This window comes from Herpailurus yagouaroundi, unplaced genomic scaffold, assembly GCF_014898765.1.
Source record: "Herpailurus yagouaroundi ecotype Mexico unplaced genomic scaffold, PumYag 161, whole genome shotgun sequence".
In the NCBI taxonomy this organism is placed as follows: Eukaryota; Metazoa; Chordata; class Mammalia; order Carnivora; family Felidae; genus Herpailurus; species Herpailurus yagouaroundi.
Window position 1 is genome coordinate 9,992,787 of NW_024412402.1, and position 19,084 is coordinate 10,011,870.

The following is a 19,084-nucleotide window of genomic DNA, read 5'->3' on the forward strand; positions in this document are numbered from 1 at the left end:
GCCCCAAGTGTGACCCCACCCTTCTCCCCGCATTTTGCGTACTGTGTTGACACGGGTTCTTCCTAATGGAATACACCACGCTTATAGAAAAAAGGGTAAAAATAATACAAAAGCACCCATGTTTATTTTGGCTATATTTTCTTCAGCTCTTTTTAGGAAGAAACATTTTAAGAAATAAAACCTTCTGGAAACAGTTGTCTCTCCCTCAGTGAGTCCGTTGCCTCCTTCCTCAGAGGTAAGCACTACCCTAAATATGGTGTTTATCATCCTCATGCATGTTTTTTTACTTTGGCTACATATGTATGTATCCAGAAACAATGCAGGGTACTGCTTTGCATGTTTTCAAACTTTATACAAATGGTACCATAATGTACACATCCTTCTGCGATTTGCTTTCTTCCATTCGACGTTTGTTTTCGGTTTTCTTTTCGTGACATGTCCAGGCTGATTTGTAAAGCTCTGCTTCATGCATTTCCCCTACAGTATAGTATTTCATTGCGGAAACAGAAGAGATTTAATTTATCTATATTGGTTTCCAATCCTTTTACTATCACAAACACAGTTGCCATGACAATTCCTGCCTTGCCCATATGTAAGAGTGTCTTTAAGGAACATGCGTGTCGGAGCTCTTTTCTGGACATGTCTGTCTCCCCAGCAGGACACAGACCTGTCACCCACGGTGCCCCCGGTGCCCGGTATGATGGGGGGCGCATGGGGCTCAAAGAGTGGGTTAAACTGAACCAAGCCGAAAGGGATGTGTGGAATCCTCTCGTCCAGCCCCTCCACTTACAGATGAGGAAAGTGACATCCAGACACAGGAAATGAAGGTAGTTAACGAGAGAGCGGGAGCCAGAAACCTGTGCCCCTCCCCCAGCTTTCTGGCCCAATCCTCAGCACACTCTGGGGGAGGTGGTGACGAGCAGGCACGCAATCCACACGAGAGAGGGCAAAGACAAAGAGAAGAGAGGTGTTAAGGAGATTATACCTGGGCGCTGGGCCTCCCAGCATGGAGGGTCGTCTCACACTCCCCCTCCAGATGAGATCTCACTCCTGGACACGCGGACAGAGACCTCGGATCCGGACACCCTGCACCCAGACTGAAGTCTGCCTTTTGTGTTCTTGTTTTATGTCGCAGGAAGACCCTGGGCCTGGGACCCGAGAGACCCCGACACGTGGCCTAGAGGTGAAGAGTGGGTCCTGGCACCACATGACCTGGGACTGAGTCCCTAGCCCGCTCCTCACCAACTGTGTGGCCTCGGGTAAGTTACTTCGCCTCAATGTGCTTCATTTTCCTCATCTTTCAGATGAGGCTGGTAGGGTTCCTGGGCATCTGACTTCAGCTTAGGTCACGATCTCACAGTTCATGAGTTCAAGTCCCATATCGGGTGGGCTCAAGTCCCGCTTCGGGTGAGCCCCAATTCTCTCTCTCTGCCCCTCCTGGGATTCTCTCTCTCTGCCCCTTGCTAACTTACGCCCCCCCCCCCGCCTCTCTCTCTCTCTCTCTCTCTCTCTCTCTCTCTCTCTCTCCCTAAAAATAAATAAATAAGTCAAATGGGGCTGGTAATCCCAACCACCTTATCATGATATTGGGGGGACGACACAAGTTCTCCTGCATAAAGTAATCCACGCTGTGCCTGGCACATGCAGGTACAATGGGTTTATCACCACCCTCCCCTCCAAACTCCACGCACTCTGCCCAGCATGGCCTCACCTCCCCCTCTGACTCCTGGGCCTTGGGCAGGGCCTTGGGCAGGGCGCTTCTGAGGCCCCATTTCCTCACTTGAACATGGGGACAATGGCACCGTGATCCCATTTTATCCCAACAATACAATGAGATCAATCAATGCAACAGGCCTTGATGAGGTCAGCTCATGAAATAGACGCACTGGAGCTCTCACCGATTATTTATCGAATTGTGTAACTGCTGGTGGGGCAGAGCCTCTTCCCACTCACCGTGGGCCACAGACCGCGTGGAAACAGGAAATATATTCGGTCTTTACCACATGACGTCACGTCTACCACAGTGCCTGGCTCCGTATCCGGCCCATGCCATCGGAGGTACCGGAGGAAAGAGCAAAGTCACCGAATCTCTCACAGCCTCTGTTTGCTCATCTGGAAATGGGAAGGACTGGTCTGTGCTGCACAGAAACCTTGTGAGAGTCAAAGAATATGTATAAAGTGAGCTACAAACTGTAAACGCACAATGCAAATTTAACTCACTAATGTCGTAAAAAGAGAGGGACTGTTCGGTTTGTCTTTAATCCCTATACTGCTTAGACTCTGAGGCGTGCCTGCCCAAAGGAGGCCCAGTGATAATTCTTGGGAAATTTAAGGGCAGGCTTAGACTCCGGGAGGCAGATGATCTCTATGTTTCTGGGAACATCCTTAACCACCGAAGACCCGCTCCCCAAAGTCCGGACCATTCCCCACTCAAAATCTTCAACGACTCCCCACTCCCCTTTAATTACATAAAACTCGGTACAGCATTAATTACTCCCCACCCTTCAATAAATATATCGTGAGCTCCAGACACACCAGCCAGTCTCCCCGAAGAGCACAGCCTTTGTTCACCGGGCACCCAGGGACTTTACCCCCATGGCCTCCTGTATGCAGAGCACGGGTTTGCTTACCAGAATCGCCTAGGGGACTTTCGCAGATACAGAGGACCGGGTCCTACCCCGCCCCCCCACCGGGATCCAGACTTCACTGTTTGGGGTGGGTCTGGACGATAGCGGCGATTCTAACCTTGAGAGCAGACAGGTCTAGAACACTCTCCCCTGCGGGAGCACCGCCTGCCAAAACAACCCATTCTCCAGGACCCCTGGGAAACGCTGCTTCTGATGTGGCACCTGCTCTAACCACAGCAGACAGGGCTTCCCACCCGTGAGCCCACAGAGGCCGTGCCTCTCCTGTGCCCTAATCACACCCTCCTTCCTTGGGGGTCACCTGTGTCCCACATTCAACTTGCCTATCGCGCAGCAAGCCCCTCAACGGCCGGCACGGGTCGCATCTTCCAGGTCTCTGCCCACCCTTCCTGTACCTACACCTCACAGGCCTCATCGAATAGTGACCGCTCCAAGGGTGTCCACAAAACTCGCGACACCGAGTTCACCCTCATTCCTGCCCAGAAGATGAAGAGGAGAACAGGGGACCGCCCGCTGTTCGGGAGAAAAGGCCAAGTTCTGTACACTCACCCAGACGCGCTCCGGAGCTAGATGCTCCTATGCCCTTCCCCAAAGATAGTGGCCAAGGTGTCTGCCTTGGGTCTCTGCTCTTGAGGGCGCGTGTGGGGGTCTACGCAGGTGAGGGGGAGTCTCCTCTTTCCAGAGGCAAAAACCGGGAGTGTTGAATACATGAAAAGACGCCTAGCGACACTCATCATCAGGGAAATGCAAATCAAAACCACAACGAGATATCCCCTCACACGGGTCGGAATGGCGACAATCAACAACCCAAGAAACAACCCGTACTGGCGAGGATGCAGAGAAAGGGGAACCCTCGTGCACCGTTGGTGGGAATGCAGACTGGGGCAGCCACTCTGGACCACAGTATGGAGGTCCCCCAAAAGGCTAAAAATAGAACTGCCCTACAATCCAGCAATCGCACTACTGGGTATTTACCCAAATACAAAAATATTAATGCACCGTGATGTTTATAGCGGCAGTATCTACAACAGCCAAATTATGGAAACAGTCCAAGTGTCCACTGATGAATGAATAAAGAAGATATGGGGTGTGTATGTGTGTGTACACACACACACACACACACACACACACACACACTGGAATATTACTCAGCTGTTAAAAAGAATGAAGTCTTGCCATGTGCAACAACACGCATGGAGCTAGAGAGTATCCTGCGAAGCGAAACAAGTCAGAGAAAGACAGATACCCTATGATTTCACTCACATGTGGAATTTAAGAAGTAAAACAGCAGTGCCTGGGTGGCTCAGTCACTTAAACATCTGACTCTTGATCTCAGCTCAGGTCGTGATCTCATGGTTTGTGGGTTCGAGCTCCATGTCGGGCTCTGTGCTGACAGCATGGAGCCTGCTTGGGATTCTGTCTTTCCCTTTCTCTGCCCCTCCCCCGCTCTTATTCTCCTTCTCTCTCTCTCTCAAAATAAATAAACATTAAAAATAAAAACAAACAAACAAGCAAAGGGACAGAGGGGCAAACCAAGAAACAAACTCTTAATTATAGAGAACTAATGGTTACCAGAGGGGAGGTGGGTGGGGCATGGGTGCAAGAGGTGATGGGGATTAAAGAGTATACTTGTCTCGATGAGTACCAGGTGACGTATAGAAACGTTAAACCACCATATCATGCACCTGAGATCAATATCACACTCTATATTAACTGGAATTTAAGTAAAAACTTAAAAAAGCCGTACGTGCGTGGGTACACATATGTACATACTCACCATGTACAAATTACATCGCGCATACTATTCGCACCCATTCGCACAAACACAGTTTAATTAAAATGAGTTTCCTTGGTGTGTGGAAAGAGGAATTTCTCCAAATCCCCTGAGAGCCTCGAGCAAAGACCCTTGGGAATCCCTGTCTACATAACACAGCATCTTGCACACAGGAAATGCTCAAAAAACATTTGCTAAATTAAATAATGAACGGAAAATGCAACCACTGCTTGTTGCTAATGCCAACATGGCCATTTAGACAGATTCGGGGGATGAAGCCGACGTAAGACATGGCATTGCCAGCTGCAGCCTGATGGCGTCTGTGCCTTTTCCTGGGCGCAGGCTCTGAGCAGGTACCCCGGCTTCCCTGGGCTTGTGTAACGGCAGGCTCTGGAACATTCTAGATAGCGAGCCTCTTCCCTCCTGTGTCCCACTCCGACACAGGGTGGTGAGGAGGATCTCCCGGCATCCTCTCTGAAGGGACTCCTCTGCTTAACAAGGCCTCAGAGAGCCCCCAGACCCCCACACAGAGGTAGCATCCGATACCTGGCTGACTCCTGAGCCCATAAGCAGCTGAACGGAAAACCCAGACTTCGCTTCCAACTCCCACCCCCACTGCCACTCACTGTCACAGGCTCCGTCTCCCACTCTGTCGTCTGCTCTGCAGCCGCCCCTCCGGGCTTCCAGCAGATTCCGTGTTCCTAAAGATGTGGGCGTTCAGGTATGTTCTGACCCTGATGTGGAGGGCAGAAGCCTCTAGGTGTGAGAGGAAGAAGCTTCCAACTTAGAGGCCTTCGTGCCAGCCTCTGAGCCCCTACTGTCACTGTCCTGGAATGCAGAAGGCTGTTCCTGGTTCCGCTGGCCCAGCATCCCACTGAGAAAGGCAGGCTTCGGCTGACTAAGACACATGCCTAAGCTCCTGAGGTTTCTGCACACGGCAAGGTGCCTGCTGGACCACAAAAGCCAATGGAATATCGGGCTTGTATATAGGCCTTCTGGGAAATACTCTGCCACTGCCCCAACATGAGGGTCTGTTCCCTCAACGTCCTGCCCTAAGGCGCTCAGCCCCAATGTAATGAGACCCAAGCTCACCCCTACACGCTCACTCCTAGATACCCACAATCAGACGCTCGCCCCCTGGATGCCCCACCTACTTGCTCCCACCCGCATGCTCACTCCTCCCGGAGACCTTTCAGGCCTGGAGGGGATGACAAACCCTGGAACAGTTAGCCTGTATCCGTTCAGCACAAAACAGAGTTGAAACCCTACATCGAGAGGATCTCTATGTAAAACAAAACACGCAAACAAAACAAAAAACCAGGTCTATATAAAAAATGCTAGCTATACATGGAGACTATGTTTTCTCCACATAGAAAAAGTACCTAACTTCTAATCTTCACAGCTGCTGAGAATGAGACTCAGAGAGATAAAAAGACCCACCTAGGGTCACACGGCAAGCAAGGAGCGGGCCTCAGTTTTAACCCAGATCTCTGGCCAGAGCCTACACCGTTTTCGCTTTGCTGTACAGCTTCACTCCATCAAGAAGAGGCTCCCAGCAAGCCCTGCCGATCTGAGGCATCACGGGAGCACAGGGGGGCTCGACCAGCAGCCCCAGGGCCTCCCCCTTCCCTTTATTTTAATTCATGCCATTGACAGCCCAATCCAGAGATCAGCAACCCCCCCCCCCCCCCACCCCGAATTAAACGTCTCTTGTAGGCATCCGATAAACCTCATCTGAGCGCCTACTCTGTGCTGGAGCTCAGTGACGCTTGTGGCATTACGGATGTAGGCCCTCGTCCCGCAGCAACCCAGCCAGCGTGGACCTCTGCCTGGAACCACAGCCCGTCCCCTGGCGGCTCGCGTTCTGGCGGTGAGGTCTCATTGATACGCAACAGAGTTCAAAATCACAGGCTTGGCAGGAAGTGCCATCTATACATAGCTCTGCCATTCTGTAAGCACCGTTGGCTTCTCCTGAATAAACGCTACCCTACATTAAATGCCAGAATTCGGCGAGCAGTCCTGCATGTTTGCAATGATATTGAGAACTAAAAGCAAGATTGATTCTGATGTGAACACCAGCAAAGCAAATGGGTTTTTGAAAACCCTATAATTTCCCTGCAACCCTTGACTTCACTAAACACACATTTTTAGACTACAGCACAGTTAGGTAGGCATTAAACAAAAATGAGGTAGTCTAATGATGATTTATGTGTAGGATAACCTTCCGTAAAGAACCCCGCTCTGATTTCAGGGTAACTTACAGAGGTGCCAACTTAACCAAACAATGCCGCTTGCTCCGCGTCCACTGCCACGGCGTGATCTCGGGGCAAAGCGTCTGCCGGCAGTTGTCTTAAATCTGCTGAAATTCACCCAGTGGGTGCTCTGGAAATGCAGCACCTGCCATGAACTAAATGGAAAAGCAAAACACGACACATGCACACACCACCAGAAGCACCTGTGAACACAGACTATTTTGCTCGACTGTGGAGCCGCGGCTGATGGTTCTGGAACCAACCAACTGGCAGGCAACTGCAGAGCGGCCCGCCCGCCGGGAGATCGGAAGGGGTGCTGGGGAGCCGTGGGCGTGCGGTCCAGCGGGGGCCTCAAGGGCTCCCGAGGGGCAGGCATCACACCGGAGCTCCTGTACCCACCCCCCCCCCCCTTCCTGGCTGGGTGACCTTGGGCAGGCCTCGCAATCCCCCCAAGCCTTGGTTTCCCTCCTAGGTGAAGTTAAGAACGTGTCCCCCTCAGATGGGATGGAAAAGATTCAGTAAGATTATGCCTGTGAGCAGGCTTTATAAGGCAGAGCACGCTGTACAGAGGAAAGGCGGCACAGGGCGCGGCGTGAGAGGTGGCCCAAGTCACCGCTCAGAGCTGAAATCAACGTGCCCTGGGCCCAGCTCCTCACTCTGTGGCCTTGAGCAGGTGACTGACCTCCCTGTGCCTCAGGCTTCTCATCTGCAAAATGGAGCTAACAATACCAGCCGCTACATAAGACACTAGGGAGGATGAAACAAAATGGCCCATGAAAAGCACGTATCACAGAAGAGCCCAGTAATTGATCACTTCTTTGCTTACTGACCGTTATTATCACCGTGATTATCATTTCCAGTCAGGCCACCCGACTAGGGAGAGAACTCCTTTGCTGCTTCTGCATGTTCCCCTGTCATCTCTCACCTGCAGAGTGTGGTTTATGGCTTTAGAAGGTAGGATTTTCTCTCTGCCCTCTAAGGAATAAATTAAGGCTGTCTGATTCTGATGGCCCTTCCCCCATGAAAGCAAACAATAAACAAACAATAATAACAGAATTAAGGGCCAGCTGCTGTGTCCTCTCTGTAACTGCCTTGCTGCGGGAAACAGTAATTGCCACGAGCCCCCGAGACAGACCTCAGGCTAGAGTCACCGAAGTGCATTACAGGTAAAGAGCATGGACTCTGGGTCCCAGCGACAAAAGCTTCGCCACTGAGAAGCTGTGTGACCCGGAGCAAACTGCTTGGCCTCTCTGAATCTCATTTCCTGTGTACCTACGAGTTAGGGGAGGGCGGGGAGCAGGCCTGCCTCACAGGGTTAAGAGGAGAATTCAATGGCAGGACGTCCAGGCACCTGCCGCCGGGCCCTACAGACACACGTGTCTTAATACGCTTCTCGCCTAACCACGCGCGTCCCCAAGCCTCACGGCATCTGCCTCCCCGTCTGGAACGTGGGGAAGGTAATGGGGGTTACCGCAAAGAGCAGATGAGATCACGAAAAAGCCCTTCCTACACGGTGTGGGGTTGTGGAGACACTAGTTATTGCTGAACCAGGGTCTGAGCCCTTTGAGATTAGACCGGGCAGTGTGTCCCGGGAAGGGAGCTTTGCTGTGTTGCCACCGGACCCCACAGGCCTTCATCCCTTCCCTTAATGTCATTTCTATCAGGTACCGTGCGAGGCACAGGTGAAAAGGAGGGGAATTCCACACCGTCTTGGCGGTTCGTTTCCCTCATCTTGCCCCCGTGGTCATCCGTCTCGCCTTAGTCCCGTCTTCTCAAGGTCACGTGTTCTACCGCCAGCCCGGCGCCCAGCACAGCCCAAGGCTAGACAACGTCATGAAGCTGGGGGTCAGGGGTAGCGTCTCCCTGCCGTGTTTAGACCCCTCCTTCCCCACCTGAGAAGTCAAGCCTCTCCAGGGGCCTGCTTTCCTCGGCAGGGATTCCGTGCACAGGTTTCCTTATCCCCATTTCACAGACGAACGAAAGAGGCTTTGAAACTGACTTGCTCAAGAGCACGGATTAGGACTAGAAGACCACAGCCTGCCTTCTCTCTGCCGCATCCCACTACCTCTTCTGTAAGCTGTCTGCTCCCATCTGTCACCCAATTTCCTATCCGGTTGTCTTTTTCTTGCGGCTTTGCAGCAGTTTTTAAAATATATTTTGTGTGTCAAGTTTTCCGGAGGCAATACAGCGTAGGGCTTAGGAATGCAAAGAATGGCATCCGGATGTGTACGTGTGGGTCTAACACTTCCTAACTTTAGGCAAGTCGCTTAGCTTCGTTGTGCTTCGGGTTGTTCATCTGTAAAATGGGGGAATGCCAACGCAGAACCTGGAAACCTAGTAAGGGCTTCGTAAGTGTTGGGCGTTATCATGTTGCCCCTCCACACACACATTTTGTTTTCTTTTGTTTTTGCTTTTTTCCCAGAACTGGCAGGAACTTCATATCCTGGCATCCTTTTCAAACTGCTCTCACCACTTAATTTACCCTCTGGGTCACCCCCACCCTCTCCTGCCTTCCTGCCTTTGCCCCTGCTGCCACCTCTACCCAAAGCGCTCCCTCTGCCCCCATGGCCCCGGGGAATGTATCCCAAGACTCAGGGGCAGGCTTCCCTCCCTTTTGTGATGGCTCACTGGGCCACCATCAGAAAGAATCGCAGCTCTGTTATATCATGCTCTCCATGGGAAGATACTACAACCCGACTCCGGAGCTCTGCCGAAGGGAAGAAGAAGGTCATGGGCCAGTTCGACTCCTCTTCAAGCCCTGACCCTGTGCCCTTCACCCGGCAGGGGCCCAAACCCCATTGTTAAATTGCCTTGAGCACACCATCCAGCTCACATTAGCCCAGACTGACCATCCCAACCCCTTTTCTCTACGGCCCGAGAGAGTCGAGAGCTGAGATCCCCCATTTTGCGTCTCAACAGAGCATCACAGGGGAACCCACAGAAGCCTTCTCTCTCTGGGCAGCTGTGGAGCAGCTCAGTGAAATAAAGACCAAGGACCACCCAACTTAAAACCCTGTAATGCCACCGGGTTTCTGTGTGACCTTACCGAGGCCTCTTTCCTCCCCACCACATGCCAGTTTAGTGGGGGAGAGACTGGCATTTTGTCATCCTCATTAATCATCTTCTAAAAGACTGGAGAGAAGAGGGGCCTGAATAAAATAAGGAGCCTGCCCTTGCTGGTTATATATTCTCGAAGTGGGGAGAACACAGATTGCAAATATACTAGACAAAACACGATTAGTGCCTTGAGCAAGGAACCGATAAAGTCCGGAGGGAGTTCACAAAAGGATCCCCTCGAAGAAGGTTAATCGGGGTGATTTTTAAATCCATTCTTAGCAGAAATCGGGAAAGAGATCATGGAAAAGGTGGTATTTGAACCAGGCTTTGAAAGACGGGTAGGGTCTAGATACACAAAGAAGGAGGGAAGTCTGATAGTAAAAACAAAACACCTCATGAGCAGTTAAAATAATGGGCTCTGAGAATGTCAAGAGAGAAGGGGTGAAGGGGGGCCCGAGCGAGCATCAGTTTATCAGTAAGCGTGGAGGCTGGGCTCCCGGACCTCCAGGGCCCTTCCGGCCCTGACAGTCTGTGACTCTCTCCGTTTGCGGCCTACATGCATCCAAACTGGTCTCCAGGCACAACCCAGCTCTCTCTTGTCTGCTCCGTCCCCCATCCAAGTCGGTAGAGACATATGGGATCCGAGGTAGTCTTGGTATCAGTCTGAGCAAAATGCAATTAATAAGCTGAATCTGTATTCCAAAGCAAACCGAGATCGTATACGACTGTTCACTGCGTGGAGATTATCTATCCCTGTCCATCAGAGCTGACAGCATGAACTGAATCCTAAACCCCCAGATGAGGACGGTCTTTGTGTCACCCACTGGGCCAAAAACAGAGCCAGTGCCCAATAAAGCCTTCTTGTTAGGATGGCTGTTTTATTCACTGATCTTTCAGCTAGAGATCTGTTGCCCTTCAGAAAAGCCAGGGCCTCTGGTCACTGAACACACAGCAAGAGGTCAGTACAAAGGTTGGTGACACATTTCTGTCCCTAGGCAAGTGCAGGAGACAGGGACAGGCCCTCCTCCCGTAAGAAAACCTGAGGACAGTCCGGTCTTTAAAAAAGCTTATTTACTTAGAGAGAGAGTGAGCGAGCCAGAGAGGGGCGGAGAGAAGGGGAGAGAGAGAATCCCAAGCAGATTCCACACCATCAGCGCGGAGCCCGACACGGGGCTCGAACTCACGAACCGCGAGATCATGACCTGAGCTGAAATCCAGAGTCGCTTAACCAACTGAGCCACCCAGGCGCCCCGAGAACAGTCCATTCTTAGTGAGAAGCTTGCCCTGGAGAGACAGCGGGAGACAGAAGGACTAAGAGGACCCCAGTTCAAACCCAGGTTACAGCCTTTGTTAGCTATGTGACCTTGGGTAAAGTGTTTCATTTCCCTGGGCTTCAATGTCCTCATTTATAAAATTAGGAAAAAAAAAAAAAAATGAAACACAAAAAATGTTATCTCTTAAAGGGTTATTGCAAGGATTAGAGATAATTTAGGTCTCAATACATGATAGATATTATCATTAATCTCATTACTATTATGCTGTGACAGGTGCTAAGAGGGCCCTGAGGATAAAGAGATGGAAAAGATACAGCCTTATACCCTCCTGCAGCAGGGAGACAGAAACAACCACCCATCACCTAAGAGAATACGACGTAAGTTCTGTCGGCAGGCTTACGGAAGGCCTCCCGGAAGGGGACCCATGTGGACCGAGTTTAAAGGACAAAAGAGAAGTAGGGTATCAATGAGGAGAGGAGGGGACAGGTACAGAGGAGACAGCAGACATCACAGCGATGAAAAGAGGTCTGAGAAAACCCGGGAATAACGCGGAACCCTGGGGACCATCAGGGAGGTGGGCTCGCTGACTCTCTCCTCCGTCAAGGGTGGGCTGCGGTCCAGGAGCCCTGCCCACTAGGAGGCCCCTGACCCCCTCTGACCAGATTCCTCCTGGCCCCTGCATCTCCCCCCCCCCCACCAACACACAGGGCCCCCGGCGTGCTCCCAGCCCAGCCAGGGCCTGGTGACAACCCAGCATTCCAGAGCCCCATCCTCAGAGACAAGGGAGCCGATCCAGGCTTGTCTTCCAAAGCACCGGTGGACACATCTGGCCCACATCTGAGCAGTGTCCAAAACTCCCCTCTGGGGCCACAACAGCCAGTCAGCATGCTGGTGAAGAGCATGCTGGGAAACTCCCACAAGGAGCCCGCATCGATATAATCAGGTCTGGTGGAAATTAAAAGCTATTAGGAACAGGGCCGGATTTATCTTTATATCCAATAACATGCATTGTAATGGTGATCATGCAGATGGGAAATTAAACCACATCTCAGCTTCACTGGAGGCCTTAATTTTGATTTATGTTTGTGCACAGCCCTTTGCCCTCTTCCCCCCCCCACCCCACCCACACTGGAGAGCCAGTTCTCCTCAAGACCAAGGCCCCCGAGACAGGAGTAAAGGGTAGGAATTGCCAGATCACAGGTGAGAGGCTCTGTGCTTTTACATCTTTAAATGCCCCAATGGAAGGGAGACATCCAGCTTGGAGGGAAAAGGCAGGGGTGTAGTAGGGAGTTCTGGGAAGTAGCATTTTGGGGAAAGTTTCCATCTTGGTCTCTCCAGCCTCTACCTGGGAAAAGTACAGGCAAAAAGCTGCTGAGAGTTTCTGTGGCCGACTCCCGGAGGCTTATCTGCCCCTCCCCACCCTGGACAGCTGGGAAGGCTAACCTGTGAGCAAACACCCAACTCACAGAGCGTGTTTAGGCACCAAGCCCTTAATTCCTTCCAAACACCCTCGGAGAGAGGGGTTGAAGGGTAAGCTCTTCATTAGCAGAGGCCTGCACCCACCCCCTCGCGCCCCCTCCTCAAAGGGCTGCTGCTCTCCCCAAGAAGATGTCCCCTGGGGCCCTGAGCGACCCACCTCAGCCTTCCCATTCCTCCTCCTGCTCTCCATCACCTGCTTCTGTTGGCCCTGTGGTCTGTGAAGGATCTGAGATCAAAGTCAGCACTGTTCTGTCTGCTCCAGAAGCCTACTCTAAAGCATCAGGGGGGATAACCGGCTCCTGGGTCCTCCCCTAACCTCACGGCAACCTAATCATTAAACCTTCCCCCACCATGAGAAGCTGATATCCGACCTCCCAGACAACACACACACACACACACACACACACACACACACACACACTGGGTACAGTGTGAGTATGGAAGGCAGATAATCCTGTTTTTATGAGAAAAAAAAAACCAATGAACAATTTGCATTTTCCAAAATTAAAGCATGCGGCGTGTGGGCCCAAGTTCTTCCTTCTCATCTATAGAGGCTGGAGGAAGCAAACCTCTAGTCGTTGGTTCTCATGGATTCCTCTGGGAGCGTGTTAGTTGGATTTGTGTGCTTTGGAAAGTCTGTCCCTGGATCTAAAACGTGGCTGTAGAAGGATCTAGAATGATTATGGATGGTGCCCGAGGGCTGGGCAGGGGAGGAAAATTCTCCAAGGCTAAAGGAAAGAAAGAGGTGCTACAGAACTGAAGTTTAACAGAGCCCTGCAGATTAGGACCAAGCCCGCTTCCCTGATAATTATGCCCTTTGGGGCCCCCAGCCCTGTCTTGACATCAAAGATTGCCCCGAAGCCCCAACTACAAGGGTTGCCGCGGGGAAGCTCACTGCCTCCAGCTCCTACGCCTAGGAGTCGGGTTAACCTTCCTGCTCTCCCCTCTGCACCGGATGTCGTCATGTCGTCCGACCCCACACCCACTTCGATCACTCTTATTTCAACACTCTTCCCGCATTCCTTCTCGATTTTTTCCAAACACCCATACATGCTCCGACGGAACATTTAGCAAGCACTCGTCCTGCATGTACAAGGTGATGTGTTAGAAGCCAGGGAATGTGTGGATGAGCCAGCCATTTCCCACGCTGGGAAACTCAAAAAGGAGGGGGCCACAGGGCCTGTTACATGGAAACAGACACACTGCCATGGGAAACAGCAGGAACAGGAATGCCCTCTTCCCACTGGGTCATCATCACCATGGTCACAGCTGTCCTCGGTGTGCCAGGCAGCGTTTGGAACCTTTTACAATATTGACTTCTTAAACCGTGTAAAGTAGGGCAATCATCATGCCCATTTTATTACAGCTGGGGAAACTGAGGCACAGCGGGGCAAAAGACTTGCGCAGCTCATTAAACAGTGGGATGAGTCTCAACCTAGGGGGTCTGGTCACCAACTCCAGGGACTCAATTCCACGAAGCCTTCCCTAAAACGCAACAGGGACTTTTTTTCCCCTTCCTAAGGCCAAAAGCCTCCTTGTCTAGAGCACACATTTAAAGCCTCCGTTGCACTCAGAGTAACACTGCATTGGATACACGTGGATGGGTGCTGGGAGGCAGTTCTGCATGGGGTTAGTGCACAGGTCAAAAGAACAGACCTGAGTTCGAGCCCCCGCCCTCTGCTTAATAGATGCCTTACCCGGAAGAAGTTACTTCCTCTTCTGTAAAGTGGAGGGGAAAAATACACTTAACAGACTTTTTATGAGAACAAAATGAGATCACATAGGAACATTTCTTAGCCAGTGTCTGGCAGGTAGTAGCACTCAAACAATAATTATTATTTGATAATATTACTAATTGATATTACTTTAATGAATATAACTCTTAGTCCATAAACTCAAGTGTATAAAAAATACCACCTTTCTTTATGTTCTGTCAATCACGTTCCATCGGACTCTGTGGGATAAATGGGCCATTCGATCTTCGTTCCTGGGGCTTCCCCCAGGGATGTGCCAAGGTCCGCGGTCTCTCACCAGCCGGTTGCCCCTGCCTGCATGATCCCTTTGGGTCTTGAGCTGTGCACCCCATGCCTCATTTGGACGCAAGAACCCTGGACTCAGTCCCAGACCCCGCGGAGCTACACACAGCCACCCATTGTGGGGCCCAACTGCTTCCTCCAGCTGCACCCACTAAGCGGCCTCCAGTCCCATCCCCACCCCTGGGATTCGGACTCGTCTATGTCCCGTTTGTTCCTTGTCCTCAGAGGCCCTCTTCCCCAGCCAGAACACCCATCCTAACCTCTCCTATGAGCTTACGGTTTCACAAAAGGCAGGAAGAGCGGTTGTCTTAAAGTAGATTCGGATTCCTGTCCTGCTACAAGCTCTGAAGCCGGGAAACATAACGGCCTGGCCATCTGCTTGGAACTGAGAGAAGGAAAAAGCACCAGGAGCAAAACACAAATTAATGTCTCCAGAAGAGTATCCCGCCATGTCAGCTGTAAATATGCCTAAGCATTGGCTCTCCTCCTAACTGCACTGGAACCAGGTAAAGAGCTTTAAAAACACTGATGCACAGGCTCTACCACCGAGACACTGATTTGGGGGCGGTCCCAAGCACCAGTGTCTTCCAAAGAGCTCCCCCGGGACTCAACTGCGCAGCACGATTTAGAAACCCGGCTTTACAGCTTTCATGCATCGAAGTCTGCCTTCCCTAACCAACCCGAACACCCAAGCAACGGGAATCATTTCATACGACCAACAATGAGACATCAAAGCTGCAAGGGCGCTCAACACACCTGGTCAGCTTCCCCCATTTCACAGAAAGGACAAACCAAGGTGCTCGGCCGGGAAAGGAAGAAAAAGCAGGAGATCGTGTGCCCCGTGCCGGGATGAAGGCAGAGGGGCCGGGAGCGGTGGGGGGAAAACCACCCTTTTGGAACCGGAGGCCTGGAGGCGTGCTGAGGACTTGAGGTCCTCTCTTGGGGTTTCCAGACCGGATTTCCTGTTGAAGGGACACCACCACACAGGAAAAGGGAACCAAGAACGAGGGGCTCGCGATCATGGCGGCTCTAGCAAGGTGAACCCACGACGTGGCATTGACCTCTTCTCCGGATACCAGGCACAGGCAGGCTCGGGCCAGCTAGAATCCTAATGGGGTCTTTGGCTAAGTCATGAAAACCAAGTCCCACACGCATGTTACCCGTGTCTGGTGCCCTCAGGATCCGGTGTTCATTGCTTGATCATTCCAAGCACACCGCAGCCAGCCTCCTGGCTGTCCTCTCCCCACAGCCCATCATGGTGAAGGAGCCTCCAGCCTCACCTCCCGTTGCAAAAAGCAAGGGCAAGCGAAGGTCCAGGGGCCAGGAAGGATGGAGACCCCGCTCTCTGGGGGAGTAGGATGCACCCTGTGTCAGACGGGACCGTCGCATGCCCGGCAGAGAGAGAGGCCGCTGGCACGTGGGTTTCCACCGCCCCACGGAGAGACGTGCCCAGCCGAGACCAAAGATGCTTTTTTTTTTTGCCGAAGCATCACTAGAACAGTAACAAATCAGTCACCAGAACCAAGACCACCAGCTCAAGATCTCAGCTCAACAACCAAGTCAGCATCTCGCTTTATCTCTCCCCCAGTCCCCGCCCGCCCTGCAGCACCCCTGCCCGCCGCGGCGCCACAGTCCTGCCTTACCTGGGATGATGGAGACCGTGTCCTTCTCCCAGGACACAACGCTAACATATTCCTGCACTGAGGAGGGGATGAGGCACTTGAAGACGGCCACGTTTCCACGCATTGACCTTTGATCCTCCACCCGGACGGTGTAGGGTTCCCTGAAAACTGCAGAAAGATGAGGGAGCGGGAAAGAGGGGGGATGTCACAAGGCTGGGACTTGGTAGGGCCCTGAGAAGGGAATGGAGAGCCCGCTCAGCCCCCTCAGCGCCCCCCCCCCCAGGCCCCACCCCCCATCACTTCCTCCCCCACCTCCCGTTTAACCAGCCCCAAGGTTCCTGCCATGATCTTCCTCCTGCCTGAGTCATGTCCTCTCTGCCCTAGGGGGGAGCCTACTCCCCCACAGAAATACCCAGCCTTCCTCTGCAAGACCATAAGCCCAGCTTCTAACCTGTCCAATTTCAGGGAGGATTAATAAACCATTCGATGGGGAGGGCCTGAGGGCAGCAGCTAAGCGCTGCGTTGTGATCACATTCAACAAGGGGATACGGAGGCAACAAGGAAATGCGATAGAATTCCTCTAAGCAAACCACACTTGATTTCCTACATGCTTCCTGGGCCCCGGGTGCCAATGGTTTTAGGCACGGCGACCATAACCTGCCAAAAATAAAAACTGCGACACGGGATGTAACAACAGACTTTTGTGCCACTTCAACGTGACAGGCAGCCTGGGAAAATGCAGCTCACACACCAAACTTTCCGGAAGGGCCTGGTGGTTTACGAGGACAATGGAGGAGAACATCTGAAATTGTGATGGTCTGAAAATGGGCGGTCTCTAAGATTCCCCGCAACAAAGAATCCCTCCTGCTCTCTCCTACCTCCTGACGCTGCCTACAGCCTGACCCCCAGGCTTGCCCCTGCCTCCAGAGCTCTCCGTTCCTTCCCCACAGTGTGCAGTGGGGACCTCCTGCCTCAGTCCCACGGCTGGGTTCTAGGCCGCTGTCACCTGCAGCCACGCTACATGTCGGGTCCCATGGGTGGGCTGGCTGAGCCTCAGGGGTGGGGCCAAGGGGCCCTGCCTCTCCCTCGTCCTCCCCTGCTTGGCCTCTTCCAGGGATCATTCCATCCTTCCACCCTTCTCTGCCAAGCGGAGTTGGTGCAGCCAGATCCCCGCTGTCTACCGACCTTGTCCTTCAGCGGGCACCTGGGCAGCGTGCCCTCCTGCTCTCCCTGCCACGGTTGCCAGGGTGACGCTCGGGGCCCCGCAGCCCCTCTGGCTGTGCACCTGCAGCCCCTCTGGCTTCATCAAGAGCCGCTTAATTGGCTGTGTCTCTAGTCAGACCAACCCTGCCCGGCCTCCCCAGGCCTTTATTCTCTCCCCACCTCCCCGTTGTGACTGTGCCAAAGAAGAGAGAAAGCTGAGGTAGAGGAGAGGTGGAGAAGGGTGTGGGCAGGGCACTGCCCAGGGCTGTGAGAGAAGCACCCAGGAGGCTGGCGGAGAGCTGACACGGGAAGGAAGCAGAGTGGAAGAGGACAGAGCTGGGCTTTGGGTGCACACGGCCCTGAAGACTCCCAGGGGGCCAGCAGAGGCCGGGCTCGGGAGCAAGCAGGCCTGCCTCCTCCTCTGAGCCGCTGCGTGACTCTGCCCAAGAGGTACTTAACCTTCTGGAGCCTCGGTTTCCTCATTCGTAAAAGGAAATCACAACAATGATAACAGCAGCGTGTAGAAGGCCTGGCCCAGGAAAGCACTGCAAAAATACTGTTTGTCATTATAGCTTGTACCTCTGACTAGCTGGCTATGTGCCCTTGGGCAAGCCACTTAACCTCTCCTTGTCTTAGTCCCTCATTTGTATTAAAAAAAAAAAAAAAAAAAAAGGACTTTACAGGATTGTGATGACAACTGCATCCTAACCCAGTGACAGGCACACAACTGGAAATATGACATTACTTTCTCTTAAACCAGTCCTCTAGGCTGTGGAGGCTGGCACTGCACCAAACCTTGGCCTCAGGGCTTCCGGCCCGGCACGTGATGGCGTCAGGGGGACAGTGCAAAGGGTCTACTCCTGAGAAGAAGTTCCACAGGGAGCCCCGGGAGCGATACCCTGAGGACGGTTCTGGGTTCAAAGAGCTCACATCTACTCCCAACCAAACCAACTGGATGAAGACCAGCTCTTTAATCAAGAGTGCCCTCCCCACCTCACCCCCTGAGGACACCTGTTGCCAGCTCCTTGGAACCTTGGACCTGTGAGAGGCACTCCTGAGGCAGAAGGATCCTGGAAGTCAGAGATCTTGCAGGATCTTGGCCGGCAGATTGGGAGGCCTTCCCCAGAACCTACCCTTCTTTGCCCAACACAATCACCAGGAAAGATGGCACACCCAAGGCTTGGTGCCATCAGAGCGGGTTGGCTAAAACATTATCTGTCCTCTCCCACCCCAAAAGCTCTTCTAAGAAAATCAGTCCCAAAACGTCAGTGATTTATTGCTACTTGAGGTACACCTTACAACGGATTATGACATACCAGGGCACCGTGACATTCTAATTAAGAGTAGCTCCACCTAAGCCCTTCCCTCACCTCCTGACCTCGCTCCCAGAAATGAAATGTTTTACTTTCTTTAAAGAGAACAGCCGAGGAGCGCCTGGGTGGCTCAGTCAGTTAAGCATCCGACTTTGGCTCAGTCATGATCTCACAGTTTGTGGGTTCGAGCCCCAAGTCCGGCTCTGTGCCGACAGTTCAGAGCCTCGAGCCTGCTTCCGATTCTATGTCTCCCTCTTCTCTCTGCCCCTCCCCTACTTACACTCCGTCTGTCTCAAAAATAAACATTAAAAACAAAATAAAGAGGACAGCTGAGAAACCTCACTTCCTTGCCTCCATTGACCCTTCCAAAGACCAAAATCCTTCACTGCTACGATTTTCCATCACGAGTTTTATCTAAATGCCTGTTCT

At 52.4% G+C, this 19,084-nt stretch overlaps 1 protein-coding gene across 3 annotated transcripts in view; it reads right to left on the reverse strand.

Annotated features, from left to right (window-relative positions):
- DSCAML1 (DS cell adhesion molecule like 1) overlaps positions 1–19,084 on the reverse strand; it is a 350,222-nt gene that overhangs the window by 313,202 nt on the left and 17,936 nt on the right. For all 3 annotated transcript variants that reach the window (XM_040483149.1, XM_040483150.1, XM_040483151.1), the window contains one exon: positions 16,161–16,307. In XM_040483149.1, coding sequence (XP_040339083.1) covers positions 16,161–16,307 — 147 coding nt within the window. The remainder of the gene's footprint in view (positions 1–16,160; positions 16,308–19,084) is intronic.